Source organism: Mastigoproctus giganteus, chromosome 9 (genome assembly GCF_048544385.1).
Source record: "Mastigoproctus giganteus isolate SK-2022 chromosome 9, ASM4854438v1, whole genome shotgun sequence".
NCBI classification, from domain to species: domain Eukaryota; kingdom Metazoa; phylum Arthropoda; class Arachnida; order Uropygi; family Thelyphonidae; genus Mastigoproctus; species Mastigoproctus giganteus.
In genome coordinates this window covers 189,089,147-189,105,201 of record NC_143583.1, presented here as the reverse complement: position 1 = coordinate 189,105,201, position 16,055 = coordinate 189,089,147, and the positions used below count along the sequence as shown (strand labels likewise).

Below are 16,055 nucleotides of genomic sequence, written 5' to 3'. Positions count from 1 at the left end.
CATCAACATTAAATATGTGTGGAAAAATGTATGGCCAGAGTCAGTTCATTCAGGAAATATGGTCGAACCAGCAGAAAACAGAATCGGTGCTATAGTAGAACTTGCTACATCGGTAGGAGGAGAAGGTTTTGATGATATGACTACTGAAGTCCTTGTGGGTAGCACAGTTGATAAAATTGCCCTCTTCCCCACACCAGGTGGAAAAAACCTGAGTTTTGAATCCTGTCGATGATGGGAGGAATTTTTATGGGTCTTTTTCACAGCGTGGCTGAGTTGCTCAGGCGAGGGAAGCATGGTTTTTTCTCCTGGAAACTTGGGTTTTTCGTCCAGCAAAACAGAAAATTGACCTCAGGGCACATGCAATTTATAGAAAATATATGCAGAGCAACATGGCCTTAGTCACTGATGCTCCTAAAGAAATAAAATTTTAAAAAAGATATGATTACTGAAGACTTTCAAAAATTACTGACAGAAATAGAGGCTGGGCTGTTGAAGCAGATTTGGTGGAAATGGCATCGTAGATTAACCAAATCAGTTCAGAGGATTATAGCGCAGATGAAAATTCTAAACTTACAAATTTTACACTAAAAAGCATACAGAAAGACAAAGTTAGCCAAGAAATTAGAATCTTATTTTTTTTTGAATGCATATTCTTGAATGAAAGGAGCCCAAAGTCCAAAAGGGAACTTCAAAAATGCTTAGTTCTATATGACGAAATTCACAGAATTATCAAGCAAAAGCAAACAAAACCAGATTACTGATTTTTTAGAGAGCAGAAAATACACAAAATCTAGAATGGTGTATTTTTGTTAACATTTTGTTAAAGAAATGGCATATTTTTGTTAGCTTTTGGAATGACCCCCTTTTTGTACTTTTTCTTAGTCCTGTATAACATAGTTTAGTACAACACGACATTTTATAGGAACCTAACTATCATGTTATATGAGGGTTACCTGTAGTCATTTAACACACTTCTTGTTAAAAGGAGAAAGCCTACTATGGGTGCATCCTGCAACATTATTCTCTTAGTCAAACATATTGATTGAATTCCCAGTTTACTGCAACAAATGAAAAGTTTTTTTTTCTGCAGTTTCCTTACCCAGAACCTATACTCAGGAACTTTTATCTGATGAAGCTAGTGTCGGATATCTTCAAATTTTTATAGATATCAATCTGTGTCTATCTGCAATGTATATTACATATTTTAACTGGAATCTGGGGCATCCTATCTATTAATTACTAATTTGTTTATTAATTTTAAGATGCACAGTAGGCCCTCGATTTAATGGACTAATTGGGGGAAGGGATGTCCATTATTGTCGAAAGTCCGTTAAATCGAATGCAATTTAGAAACATATATTAATAACGAGCTTACAATGTACAGGATGTATTAAAATGTTATTATAATGTATAAGTATGAATAAAATATTATTATAACGTACATTGAGTAATTTATACACGCCACTAAAACATCTGTTAAAAATATAAAAATAAATTTATGACAGGAACCAAACTTTATTTTAATTAAACAAGTCAAAAACTATGCAATGTAACTAATGGAGTGGTTCCACCACTTTTTTTTTATTTTTTCTTAAAGCTCACATAAAGTTGTTTTCAATGTGAACATAAGTTTTTTTCATTTAAATCCATTTTAGAGGGGAAAAATACTTTAAAATTCTTAAACTCCATTGAATAAAAAACATATAAAAAAAGTTAAAAAGAGATACATAATATTCAATATTAATATTGACTTAATTGAAAGAATCACAATTTTCAGAGTCAGGAACAACTGTCATATAGAGGGAGGGGTTGGTTGGTTGGTTTTGATTTTATTGGCGCATTAGCTACTAAGGCTATAATGCGCCAAGAGGGAGAGGTGTTAATTCCTTGCTGGTAGAGGCTTCTGGTGAAACAGGTCCAATCGATGAAGTGGTCTCGAAGAAATCATCAAGCTTCAGTTAAGGAAGCAGCACCTTGGTGCTGCTTCCTTATTACTATAGATCGAAATTCTTTAAAATGTTCATAATAAGGAAGCACATCAGGGTCTGATGATGATTCAATATAATATATGATGTCATCCATACGTTGTCTAATAACAGACAATTTAGGATGAGATGCAACTGATTCTTCATGTTTGTCATCATCATCGTTGTCCTCTTGTTCTTCACGAAGAACATTTTCCGCAATCTCTCCCTCAGAAAAAATTTGTTAGCCCTGATCACTTTCGTCATTTTCAAGCCACTGTTCCACATCATTCTCAGTTGCATTTTTGTTGCCCGCCCTCAGAAGAGTGTCCCAAAAATTAGACACCACAACTCCCTCCAAATCCATTTCAGGTTCTACATCATACAACTTCTTTCAAGCATTGGCCAAGGTAGTAATCTTCGTATCATTCCACGCAGCTACTAAGTTGAAGGTAGCAGATCTGATGTTGTATGCATGTAAATTTCGCAATGTCCTGGTGCCTCTTGTACCTTCTTCTGCATCTTCTATTTCTTCCAAAGCAACCATCACCTCTTCCAAAAACGTTTTCTTGTACAACTTACATGCAGCAATTACACCCTGATCCATCGGCTGTATTAGTGAAGTAGTAGTGTTAGGAGGCCATTTAATTCTCTCAGCATTAGGGTGAGCAGGTGCATTATCTAGCAGTAAAACAGCCATTATTTCATTAGAAGAAATTTTTAGCATATCTGTCTGATAGTGTTGCACATCAGACAGATGTATTGTCTGATGTGCGACACTGTCAGATATAAATAGGTTCTAAATTTTTCCTTTAGGACAGAAATTTTTTGTTTGTTAAATCGAGCGCTTACTGTGTATGTAAAAAAAAAAAAAATAAATAAAAAAATAACTGAAAACTTATGCACTGTTTTAAATGTGGACATGGTGTGTTATGGCCTTACCAGCCTATGTGCCATAAACAAAAATCAAAACAAATTAAACCTAAAGCAAAGAAAGAAAGAAAATAAATAAGTTGGAATTTATTTTGTCACACCCAAGCCAACTTAATCTTATTAACTACAAGAAGCAAAAGTGCATCTCAGTCAAAGATAAGCTAAGAAGGAATTTCGGACTCAATTTTTTTCTAACATTAATAGAAACACTGACTCCAGATTAATATGGAGGAAAATTAGCAGCTTTCTGGCAAGTTTCCATCTGTGCCTTCACCAGTTGTCTCCTGGAATGGGCAAGACTTTTCAGCCCTTCTAGACATAATGAATGCTTGGGGTAAACTTTTTCCCAAGTCTCTGTGTGCCATCAATCCATTGTGGATTCTAGATAGGTTGCCCAACTGGGCTATCAGAAGCATTGTGTTAAGTATTATTTAATTTAGCTTAAATGTAATTGTATTTGGAGAACCAATTTGTCATCCAATAATGCTATTCATAGAACAAACGTTTGAAGAAAACTGAAACAAATTGAGTTCACAAAAAAAAAAAAAAAAGTTTTCCTTTACTTCATAATATCATTGAAGGTAAAGAAATATATTTTTTAACATAGAAATAGATATTCTAGATAGTTTCAGTGTGAGAGTGTAGCGACTGCTGTTATGAAAGATTGAAACCACTATCAATTCTTTCTTCAAAGAATTGATAGTGGTTTCAATCTTTCACCTGAATTCAGATCCTCTTTTTCTGGTAAGTTTTGGAATTTGTTCTGAGAGCCAGACCTGAACAGCAGTGTCATTGCTATAAACAACTCTGACCCAATACTTCTGAAGAGGCGCCTCCGTAGCCAGGTGGGAAGGAGCAGCAGTGCGTAACACATGCTTCTTGATTAGACCGGGATTCGAGCCCATCACCACCAAATACGGAGGATGCGGAAAGGTCAGGGAATGACCACCGCATATTCTCGGAGCAATATGGCCTTAGTTGCTAATGCTCCGAAAAAACCAAATAACAAACAAACTTCTGAAGAGGTATAGAGATAGTCTGCTGCAGTATCTTTCTTGAAGCAGTCATAATCACTCGATGTCTGAATGTCATAATCACTTGATGTCAAGCTAATGTATAAAAGCATACTGTTCTGAATAAATAATTCTGTGTTGTATTTTAATATAAAATATGTAATTTGTGATATTTAATTTCTGGTGCTGTTTGGACTTAAAAAAAAAAAATTCTTGCTTTTTCCAAGAAATATTTTTTTTTTTTTTTTTTTTTTTTTTTTTAGGCAGAAAAACTCCTGTTTTCTGCCTGCCTAAAAAAATAACTAATCGTGAGCTTTTCAAAATTCAAAACTGTGTATATATATTGAATGTTTAATTATATTTATTCATATGGCAGATCCTAGTGAGATGGCCCAAAAAGTTAGTTTTAGTAGAGAGAGAGAGAGAGAGAGAGAGAGAGAGAGAGAGAGAGAGAGAGAGAGAGAGAGTAGAAGAATGGGAAAATAACCAAAAAGCAGTTTGTAACTTTTATAAAACTGAACTGCCATAACAATGAATATGAAAGTTTATTGTAGATTGCATCTGCAACATATAAATTCTAAGCCCATTCAGTTCTGTATTTCTAGTTGAAAGAAGAAAATACCAGGTTGTTGACTCAGCTGATAAAGGCACAAGAAGAAATAAATACTAAAAATGAAAGGTAAAGTTACTTTAAAAATCAATTCAAGCAACTTAATCCTACTTTAATATATATATATATATATATATATATATATCTGATAATTAAAATAAATATGATATTTAAAATAAAAAACATCAGCCAGTAGTACGGCAAAAATACTGAGCGAAACGAAACGTAAAATAATATAAAATAAACAAACAGGGAAGGGAAAGTAGAGATAATAAGACAAAAAGGTAGTCGATAATCCCCTGTATAATTTAGTCATTAAACCCAATTAATAAAAACGATGTAAATTTAAAATAATGCCAATTATATATAATTTAGCGGTACCCCCCTCGAAGGTACCAGTTCCAAAAGACGTGAAATATCACCAAAAAGGGGGTTAAAGAAACTACAAAAACTAAAATATCAGAATGATAGACTGACCATTATGCCCCATATTGACAGAGGACCACGAGGCCAATAATGGTCACGGAATCGCTGCATTTCAATCGTCATACAAATCATCGCAAAGGCAGAAATATCGAAGAACCAAAACACCCTCCCATTCTCCGATAGATCAACCAATGCAGAGGATTTGCATGGCGGTGGTCCTTATGCAGCGAGAAATAATCTATAGAACAGACAGCACTCTTGATCAGAGCCACACCACTGACATAATGCAAGCTTAACCAGCTTATATAATAGAAAGGAAAAGAATAGATGGCGGCACAGGCGCTGCTTATTTAGCATATCAACCCACTACTACCACTAATTTATATAATGTAATGTAAAAGTTAGGCAAAAGTAATAAAAATAAATAAATATAAATATGAAGCTATCATTAGAGGCAGCAAATGCACATCCTCCACATGAAGCCTAATTATATCTGATAATTAAAATAAATATGATATTTAAAATAAAAAACATCAGCCAGTAGTACGGCAAAAATACTGAGCGAAACGAAACGTAAAATAATATAAAATAACATAAAAACACATAACAAATAAAATAATATAAAATATAAAATAAGGTCAGTCTATCATTCTGATATTTTAGTTTTTGTAGTTTCTTTAACCCCCTTTTTGGTGATATTTCACGTCTTTTGGAACTGGTACCTTCGAGGGGGGTACCGCTAAATTATATATAATTGGCATTATTTTAAATTTACATCGTTTTTATTAATTGGGTTTAATGACTAAATTATACAGGGGATTATCGACTACCTTTTTGTCTTATTATCTCTACTTTCCCTTCCCTGTTTGTTTATTTTATATTATTTTACGTTTCGTTTCGCTCAGTATTTTTGCCGTACTACTGGCTGATGTTTTATTTTAAATATCATATTTATTTTAATTATCAGATATAATTAGGCTTCATGTGGAGGATGTGCATTTGCTGCCTCTAATGATAGCTTTATATTTATTTATTTTTATTACTTTTGCCTAACTTTTACATCACATTATATAAATTAGTGGTAGTAGTGGGTTGATATGCTAAATAAGCAGCGCCTGTGCCGCCATCTATTCTTTTCCTTTCTATTATATAAGCTGGTTAAGCCTGCATTATGTCAGTGGTGTGGCTCTGATCAATGCCGACCGGGCTAGCCGAGTGGGTAAAGTACCTACCCGGCAACCCAAAGGTCGCGGGTTCGATTCCCGCCTCGGGCTTGGATCAAAGTACTGCAAAAACCTTGGGAGGTGCAATATGGCCACAGAAGCCGATGCGCCAACAACTACCAAATCAAAAAAAAAAAAAAAAAAAAAAAACTGATCAAGAGTGCTGTCTGTTCTATAGATTATTTCTCGCTGCATAAGGACCACCGCCATGCAAATCCTCTGCATTGGTTGATCTATCGGAGAATGGGAGGGTGTTTTGGTTCTTCGATATTTCCGCCTTTGCGATGATTTGTATGACGATTGAAATGCAGCGATTCCATGACCATAATTTTCCTTGTGGTCCTCTGTCGATATGGGGCATAATGGTCAGTCTATCATTCTGATATTTTAGTTTTTGTAGTTTTTTTTAACCCCCTTTTTGGTGATATTTCACGTCTTTTGGAACTGGTACCTTCGAGGGGGGTACCGCTAAATTATATATAATTGGCATTATTTTAAATTTACATCGTTTTTATTAATTGGGTTTAATGACTAAATTATACAGGGGATTATCGACTACCTTTTTGTCTTATTATCTCTACTTTCCCTTCCCTGTTTGTTTATTTTATATTATTTTACGTTTCGTTTCGCTCAGTATTTTTGCCGTACTACTGGCTGATGTTTTTTATTTTAAATATCATATTTATTTTAATTATCAGATATAATTAGGCTTCATGTGGAGGATGTGCATTTGCTGCCTCTAATGATAGTTTCATATTTATATTTATTTATTTTTATTACTTTTGCCTAACTTTTACATCACATTATATATATATTCAATTGTGGCAATCCTCGCATAACACAGTACTTATATAACTTGGTTAGAGAATTGTGGCAAACCTTGCATAATAGTATTTTTGAACTTTTGTACGGGGAAAAACCCTGCTATTATGTTGGATGTAATTTTTCAACGTTTCCACTCTTTTTGAATCCTCGCTGTTGACTTGCTAATAAAAAAAAAAAAAAAAAAATTGAGAAATCCATTATTTTATTTTTTTGGAAATTCCTGTGTTACGTTTTGTACTTGTTGAACTTGTGGAAAAATCTAGATTTCAAAGTTTTATTACTATTGGATAACACATCAGGCCATCCAAAAGATTTAAGTCATCCAAATGTTGAAGTTACGTTCCTACTGCCATTTGTACTGGGTTAATACAACTTCTTTTATTCAGTCATTAGATAAAGGCATTATATCCATCTATAAAACTAATTACGTCAGAAAATCGTTACAATGGATTTTTGAAAAAAATTGATTCCGAATCTATTAAAGTAATGGAGGCATGGAAGCATTTTTCAATTGTGGACTATATCAGAATCATAGCTTTATTGCTGAAAGAAGTAAAACCGTCAACGTTAAATGCATGTGGGAAAATTTATGGCCAGAGTCAGTTCATTCAGGAAATATGATCGAACGGGCAGAAAATGGAATTGGTACGATAGTAGAACTTGTTACATTGGTAGGAAGGGTAGGTTTTGATGATATGACTACTGAAGCCCTCATGGTGTACCACAGTTGATAGAATCGGCTTGAAAAGACCTGAGTTTTAATTCTGTCGATGAAGGGAGGAAGTTTTATGGGTCTTTTTCACAATGTGGCTGAGTTAGTCGGGCCTGGGCGAGGGTAGCATGGTTTTTTCCTCTCAAAACTCTGGGTTTTTGTCCAGCAAAAAAGAAAATCGACCTCAGGACACACGCAATTTATCGACAATATACACAGAGTAACATGGCCTTAGTCGTTTAAAAAAGATAACTTCCTAAAAAAAAAAGATATGATTACTGAAGACATTCAGAATTACTGGTAGAAAAAGAGGCTGTCGTAGTGGATTTGGTGCAAATGGCATCGGAGGTAAAACCAAATAATTTCAGATGATGATAGCACAAATGAAAATTCTAAACTTCCAAATTTTACACTAATAAGCATAGGGGAAGCATAAAGTTAGCCGAGCAATTAGAATCTTATTTTTTGAATGCTGATTCTTGAATGAAAGGAGCCCAAAGTTCAAAAGGAAGCCTCAAAAATGCTTAGTTCCATATGATGAAATTCACAAAGATTTATCAAGCAAAAGCAAACAAACCCAGATTACTGATTTTTTAAAGAGAGCAGAAGATATACGAAATCTAGAATGGTGTAATTTTGTTAGATTTTGGAACGTAACCCATCTTTTTGTACTTTTCTTAGTTCCGTATAACATGGTTTCGCACAACACGGCATTTTATAGGAACCTAATAACCGTGTTATATGAGGGTTACCTGTATATATAGGTGTTATTACTTTGAACCGCATATAATCTCTAGATTGTTATATCACCAACATTCTGTGCATAATTATTTAATGTTTAGGATTATTGATAATATTTTATTGTACATAAGAAAAAGAGTTAAAAGTTAATCTTTACTTTTGATCTTTTTGCTAACTTATTTTCTGGGATTACCTTCTGTTATCCAATTTTATTTTCTGCTTCTTGAGCAACTGTACTTTGAGTTATTTTTAATTAATTAATATCAAATATAATACTCTTTTGGAATTCTCAGGTTTTTAAAAAAATTTTCAGTAATACATGTATCCTTAACATGAGAATAAACATTCTTCCAGAACAAAAAAAAAAACAAACAGAAAAACTATATATATATATATATATATATACTCCCTCCCTCTCTCTCTCTATATATAAATATTTATATATGATTCATTTTCACTCTACTGGTTTGCCATGCTACTGGCAATATCCTATTTTAATTTAGCTAAATATATATATATATATATATATATATATATAAATTAGAATGATAATTAAAAAAAATAAAAATAATGCCAGCAGCATGGCAAGACAGAAGAGCGAAAATAGTCAAAATTAAACATAACGATCAAATCATTAGGGAGGGAAGAGAAGGGTAACAAAAGTAAAAATATTGCAGCAGAAACTCTCCAAGATAATTTAGAAAATCTAAATGCAAAAATAATAATCAATTAAATTTTGAATGCCAATTAAATAGAAATTTAATTGCACCCTCTCTGACGGGCACCAAGTCCAAATTTATGTGAAATATCACCAGCAGAGATGTAAACCAACTACAATAAAATAAAACAAAAATAAACCAAAAATAGACTGACTGTTACACCCCATCTGAACAGAGGACCACAAGGCGAATAATTGTCAGGGAATCGCTGCATTTCGATCGCTAGACAAATTGCCGCAAAGGCGAGTCAGTCAAAAGATCAGTCTGCCACCCGATCCCCAGATTGAACCGCCAATGCAGAGGACTTGAATAGCGGTGGTCCTGATGCAGAAAAAATTAAAAATAGGACAGATACAAGCACTCCAGTGCAAAGCCACAGCACTGACAAAAAGTAATCTTAACCAGATTATATAGACGAATAATGAACTATGGATGACGGTATTAGCAAATCCGCCCACTACTGTCATGTGATATACATATATTTGAATATTGTTTGAAATAGTTAAACTGAATCTTATACAAAACTTCAGTGTTATTATTAATTAAAAATGAATAATAATTACCTATTTCTATTATTGTTTTAATAATTACCTACTCTTATTTTTATAATCAAATTCGGGAAATTGTTGTCAGGAAATTGTTTTTTATTCTTTCTGAAAACGTGTTCAAATAGCTGTTTTCCCAGATAACAGATAAGAGCAGGCGGTGACTTGTGAGCTGATACTAAACTGCAGGTCTACCAACTTGCTTTGTTTCGGTCTCAGTCTGCCTCAAGCTATCATGCGGTCAGGTTGTATATAGAGTGTTTCTGTGATTTCTGAATTGTGACTATTTATTAAGTAATTTTGTGATACAATTTAAAATGGCATCAAGTGATAGAGGAGTTAAAAGAAAGTGTGTGTGGCATAGAAATTAGAGCAAATTGAGAAATTAGAACAAGGCATCTCAGTAGCACGTCTGTGAAATTTGCAGCATAAAAAAAGTTTCTGATATCCATAAATCAAAGGCTAAATTGCAACATTTTTATATTTAAAACAATATTACATATTCTTTATTATAATTTAATAATTTTATATTGTACAGTATTGTATATTGTATTGAAGCTTTTTTTTTTTTTTTTACATTAAGAACAATAAAAAAATGCCTCTCCAGGTTACATTCGATTTAATGGACTTTCGGCATTAACGGACACCTCTTCTCCCCTATTAGTCCGTTAAATTGAGGGTTTACTGTACTTTATTTTGCAATGAGCATCTAATTATGATTTGTCTTAATATAGAAAAGGCTGTTGTTATTATCTGGCAACATGGCATTCTGCAGGATCTTCATAATTAGATGCTATGGTTTGCAAGAATGTTTACCAATTTTAATTAAAAGTTTTCTGAGTCACAGAATCTTTTAAATGAAATATAAAAATTATCTGTCACAAATATACATTCAAGAAGAAGGATTCCCTCAGGGTTCAGTCCTTAGTGCTACTCGTTTTCAATCAAGATAATTGTTACAAAAGATTTGCTGAACACAGTTGAAAGTAGATTTATGTAACTGTGTATAACCTTATCATTTGGTGAGGTTATACACAGTTGGATTCATCTGGCCAACTCACTATGGCAGACTTTTACTTCAAATTGTAATGTTTACTTTCACCAGTTGGAAAAAAACTGCCCTGGCAAACTTGCACATTAAACAGGTGCATGCATCAGAGTTTTCCAGATTATCAAATATATATAGATGGCTCCAAAACAGAAACTGAATTGGGTGCTGTTTCTTATACATGCAGTGGATGGTCTATAAGAAACTGTTTTTATAAGAAAGTTTCTTATCGAACATCCACTGCATCATGTGACATGATAAACCACTTTGTCTCCCTATAAATATGCAGGCCTCTCTGACCCTATTGCAAATCATAGGTGATAACGCTTAACATTGACAAGTTCTTTTATTTTTAAAAACTAATAGGAAATTTCAGCAACATGCAGTATAGCTCAAGAGTAAAAACACATTATTATGTGTAATTTATTATAATTCCCCTATTAAAATAATGAAAGTTGAAATACTGCAAAGGGATTGCTTCCAGTGCTAAATGAAAAAAAAAAAGAGAGAAAGACTATCATGATGGGGGGCAGGGAGAGCCTTGAGAGGCATCATTCAGAACTAATAAATTCATATTAACATCACTATAGTAACTTTCCACATTTCTGAAGTTTGACTCCAGATTCAGGCCATGTTTGCCTCAGATAAGACACCTTGTTGATAAACTGATGGTGTCAGAATGAGATATGATAAATAAATGAAAAAAATTTATCACTGAAATTATTGTGTTAATTTTATGTTCAGTTTTTATTAAGCATTTTATAATCTTGAAAATATTTACTAATTAAAAAAATATTTAAATATTATTTTAATATATTCAAGTGTTATGTCTTGAAATGTGCTTAATTTAATTTTTTGCAGAATACTATATCTAAATGAAGAATTGAAACAGTTAGGAAAGAAAGAAGCTGAAGAAACAGCATCACTTGAAAGGATGGTACAACAAGTAGAATTAAACTTACAGATTACCACAGTAAGTTAATTTCTAATGTGAAATATTAGAAATAATTTTTTTTCTTCTTTTTTTACGGATTATCGCTAGTAATGTATTGGTTTAATTGTGATTTTAAATGCCATTTCTTCAGATATAGATTTTAGAAAACTTAGTATTGTAGACAGGTTGAGCATTGAGAAGCAAAAAGAAATTTTCTGACACTAGAAATGTGAATTTATAGAAGCTTAGTGTTATTCAGTTCAGTAAATAAATATAAATAAGCAATAAAAGGAGGATAAAAACTGTAAAGTAAATAATAGCACTAAAACACAAAGGGCTTTTAAAGCAATAAGTATATAAACGGAAAGTATTTAAACTGAAAATATAGCAATTTGAATAGCAAGGGTCTTGCTTTGAATTATTTTAAAAATAATTTTTAAAGGGGAACAATATATGGTTTTCCATAACAAATTATATTGGTAATTAAAAGACATTGTAAACCACTTGTGAATGTTATGTATATTTATTGCAATGGTTATAAGGTCATTTTTTTTTTTCTTTTTAAATATTTATTGTATTAGGCAGCCCTGGCCAACTTTTGGCAAGGCCATTGTGTATTTACAATATCATACAGATAAAAGCCAATCAGTAAAAAAAAGAAAAAGAAATTAGTTTCTGTGATGTCTATGTGCAGATCAGGAATGTAATTCTCAGAGATATCACTGGTATCAGATTGTAGAATTTGTTAAGGGTAGACATGAGTATAGTTAGTCCATTATTGAAATGAAAAAATTATAATTCCTCAGAATGGTTAATACTAGAATATACGTATAGAGAACGGTTAGTATACAAAAGAGCTTTCGGCTGGGTAGACAGCCTTCTTCAGTTAAACATTAAATGACAGTTAGAATGGAGATGTGCACTGCCAAGTTGGTGCGTGAGGCGCGTGGCTAATTGTTTGAGGTTGAAGTTTCTGGCTGTGACGTATGGTGGTGACGCGGCCAGCGTTTGTCTATGGACAGAATTATTGCTTCTATGATGGGGTTAACTTGACAACCACTGTTCCTGTTCAAAGAGGTATCCGAGCATTTTATGTTTAACGATTCCAACCAGGTGCGCCGTAGGTAATGGTGGGACCTGTCCACAACCACGCGCGGTGTGGGTCAATGTCGTGGTGGGTTGTCCAGACATGCTCGGCAATAGCTGAGTGTTCCACATCTGCCAAACGGATCGCCCATTTATGTTCTGAGAGACGTTTCTCGAGCCGACGTCCAGTCTCTCCAAAGTAGCAGCTAGTGCAGTCACGGCAAGAGATGCGATAGACCAAACCGCACTGCAGAAGGGTGGGGACAGGTGTTTTCACGTTGGAAATGAGAGAACGCAGTTTCTTGCCTGGGAGTTGGATGCACTTTATCCCATGTGATTTTAGGATTCTACCGATCTGTTGTGACAGGTTGGGGTAGTATGGGATAAATGCCCTCGTGGATGACTCACCACTGTTGATGTTACTGTTGGTTGCCATGTTGTCGCGTGCCTGTAGGTCACACCTGTCAAGGATGTCGATGGGATAGCCACACCTCGCAAGGTCCACCTTGACCCTGGTGATCTCTGTGCATCATTCACCTGCAGAGCTAGAGTGTGTCCAGGCGCGAGTTAGCAAGGTTCGGGCAGTAGTGAGGAGGTGACCCCGTGCGTGTGCTGACCGGAAGTTGGTAAATTGGCCAGCACACATAGGTTTACGATAAACTGTCGTCTTCAAGCATGTGTCTTCGCGCCAGATGAGGGTATCTAGGTATGGTATGGTATGGTATGGTGTTGTTCGACTCCAGCTCAATCATGAATTTTATGAAGGGCGATAGTGAGTTGAGGTGGGTTAGGATTCGCTGACCTGAGTCTCTAGGGATAACTACGAACACATCGTCTACATAGCGACACCAAAAGGCGATGTGATCTGGTGCGTGTGTAAACGCACGTCCCTCTAACTCCTCCATCACGATGTTTGCCGTGACCGAACTGACAGGGGAACCCATGGCTGTTCCATGCACCTGCTGGTAAATTGAGTCGCTAAATATGATTGCACCCCCTGTTCAGCACAGTCTGAGGGCGGTGTAAATGTCATCAGGTGTTAGTCTGGTTCTGTTGCTAAGGGTTTCATCATTGTCCAAGAGTTGTTTTGCACAAGAGATGGCAAGTTCCACTGGGATGGAGGTAAAGAGTGATATTACATCGAACGATGCCATGACTTGATCTTGTGAGATGGATATAGTGCGGATCCTTTCTATGAACTCAATACTGTTGGAGACGGTGTAGGTGGTCTTGCCAACTAGAGGAGAAAGAAGCCTCGACACAAACTTAGACAACTCGTAAGTTGGTGATCCACAGCAGGATACAATTGGTTTTAGTGGTGTCTTCTTTGTGTACCTTCGGCAGGCCGTAAAACCATGGGATCTGACACCCGGAGGCACAGAGGTGATTACGGTTTGACTGTGTTATCTTCCCCTGTTTGAGCCAACTATTGATGAGGATATTCACCTCTGACTCCCATCGTTCCAATGCTCTGCTGGGGGTAACGGTTAAGGGTTTGTAGACGGAAGAAAATGTGAGAAGTTTTTTCGGGACTGTAGTATTCAGCAATAAGATGTCATCAGGCTGTGAGGTTGAAACTGGCACAGGGGCAGTTGGGATCTGTACATCCAGTCATCTCATACCAGTCACAATCTCAAAGCCTGATGACATAATAGCAAAACATTGTCTGTTTGTTAGGTACTGGCATTGTGGATTACGTTGTTATTAATTTTTATTATCTTTGTTAACTGTTCCAGGGGAGACACAAACACAGAAGCTACTGGTAGAATCAGAATTGTGCACACACTAAACAGGAAAAAGAAAATAGAGCTTGGAATTGGTTTTGCAAATTCCCTACAACTGTTAATGTAGGAATGGGTTAAGGTAAGAAGTGGGGTTCTCCAGGGATCAGTATCGGGACCACTATTGTTTTTGATTTTCTTAAATGACTTCGATGAAGGGATACAGGGCATGTTGTCTAAATTTACAGATGATGTAAAGATTGGTAGAGTAGTTAATGATCACTGCCAACCAGAGCTTCTACAGAGTGACCTAGATAGACTTCAGGGATGGTCAGAAAAGTGGTAGCTTTGCTTTAATCCATTGCATTTCCTTGCACCATATGGCCATTACTAATACTAATAGGTATTTAATTTTTTCAAAACAATTTTAGCATTTTCTTTCTGATATGATATCAGAAAAAAAAAAAAAAAACTTTAGAAAAATATTTATTTATTGCCTAGTTATAAGTTTCTGAATGTTGGGTTTAAAAATCTGCCCTTACTAAGAACTAGATTACAATAGCTTTTTTTTTTAAATATATAAAAATCGTGAATATCAATGTGACAGTTTAGTTTTATAGTACTTGTAGTTTTATAGGAAAAAATCAGGGAGGAATATTCTTATCTGATCATGCTATAAGCATATAATTTTGAGAGTCAAATTGACATTAGCACAGCCAATAATATAGCAAAAATGTACACAACAAGCAACATGCTAAAATGTATAGGGAAATACGTTACTGAGTAGCAATGCTCTAAATTAAAAGCAGGACATAGCTATGTCATGCGTTATGCTTTGAAGTGAATTATAGACACATTTCGATTAACATTGTTGAATTAAAGAAAAATTGTGGTCAATTTTTGACTTGTGTGGTGGGGGAAATCAGTTGACCAATTGGCCAACTCTAGTTCAAATGTTTAGTCTTAAAAAAAAATTAATCAGTTTATAGCTTTCGCGAATGCTGGTATATACAATGTGTAAGTTTTATAGACTAAGGTAACGTTAATAAGGTATTTTTTTTTTTTTTTGCCACTAGGAACGAGCAGTCAAAGCAGAAACATCAGCTGGAAAGCTAAAACAAGAAGTTAAGCAGCTGCAAGTATGTGTCTGTTTTTATAATTGTATACATGAAGCATTTTATGAAATTTATCTATGGTTACCAAACCCCTTATTTGGCATCCCACCAACTTGGAGGACCTAAAAATCAGTTATTTTTAAATTCAATTAAAAAAAAAAAAATTATTTATTTTTTGTGTGTGAAAAATGATTCATTTTAATATGGTGCAAAACTTGTTCACTGAATAACATTACTGAATATTGAAATTGATTCTCTGAATGTGATTATAATTAAGTTAAATAATATTTAGGTAGCTCAAGAGCTTTTTAGTTACTTTTGTGTCAATTACTAAAATCAAAAGCAAAGCTTTTATTTAAGTCAACTTTATGATATTTAAATTCAAAATTGAAGGTCTGTTTATATATATATATCTGTTAGTAATGTCTGTTTTCTACCAG

General features: G+C 34.4%; 1 protein-coding gene across 2 annotated transcripts in view; it reads left to right on the top strand.

Annotated features, from left to right (window-relative positions):
* Positions 1-16,055, top strand: part of LOC150080962 (uncharacterized) — a 103,715-nt gene that overhangs the window by 33,170 nt on the left and 54,490 nt on the right. For both annotated transcript variants that reach the window (XM_090381250.1, XM_090381249.1), the window contains exons 3-5: positions 4,516-4,589; positions 11,621-11,732; positions 15,577-15,639. In XM_090381250.1, the coding sequence (XP_090237376.1) occupies positions 4,516-4,589; positions 11,621-11,732; positions 15,577-15,639 (249 nt within the window). The remainder of the gene's footprint in view (positions 1-4,515; positions 4,590-11,620; positions 11,733-15,576; positions 15,640-16,055) is intronic.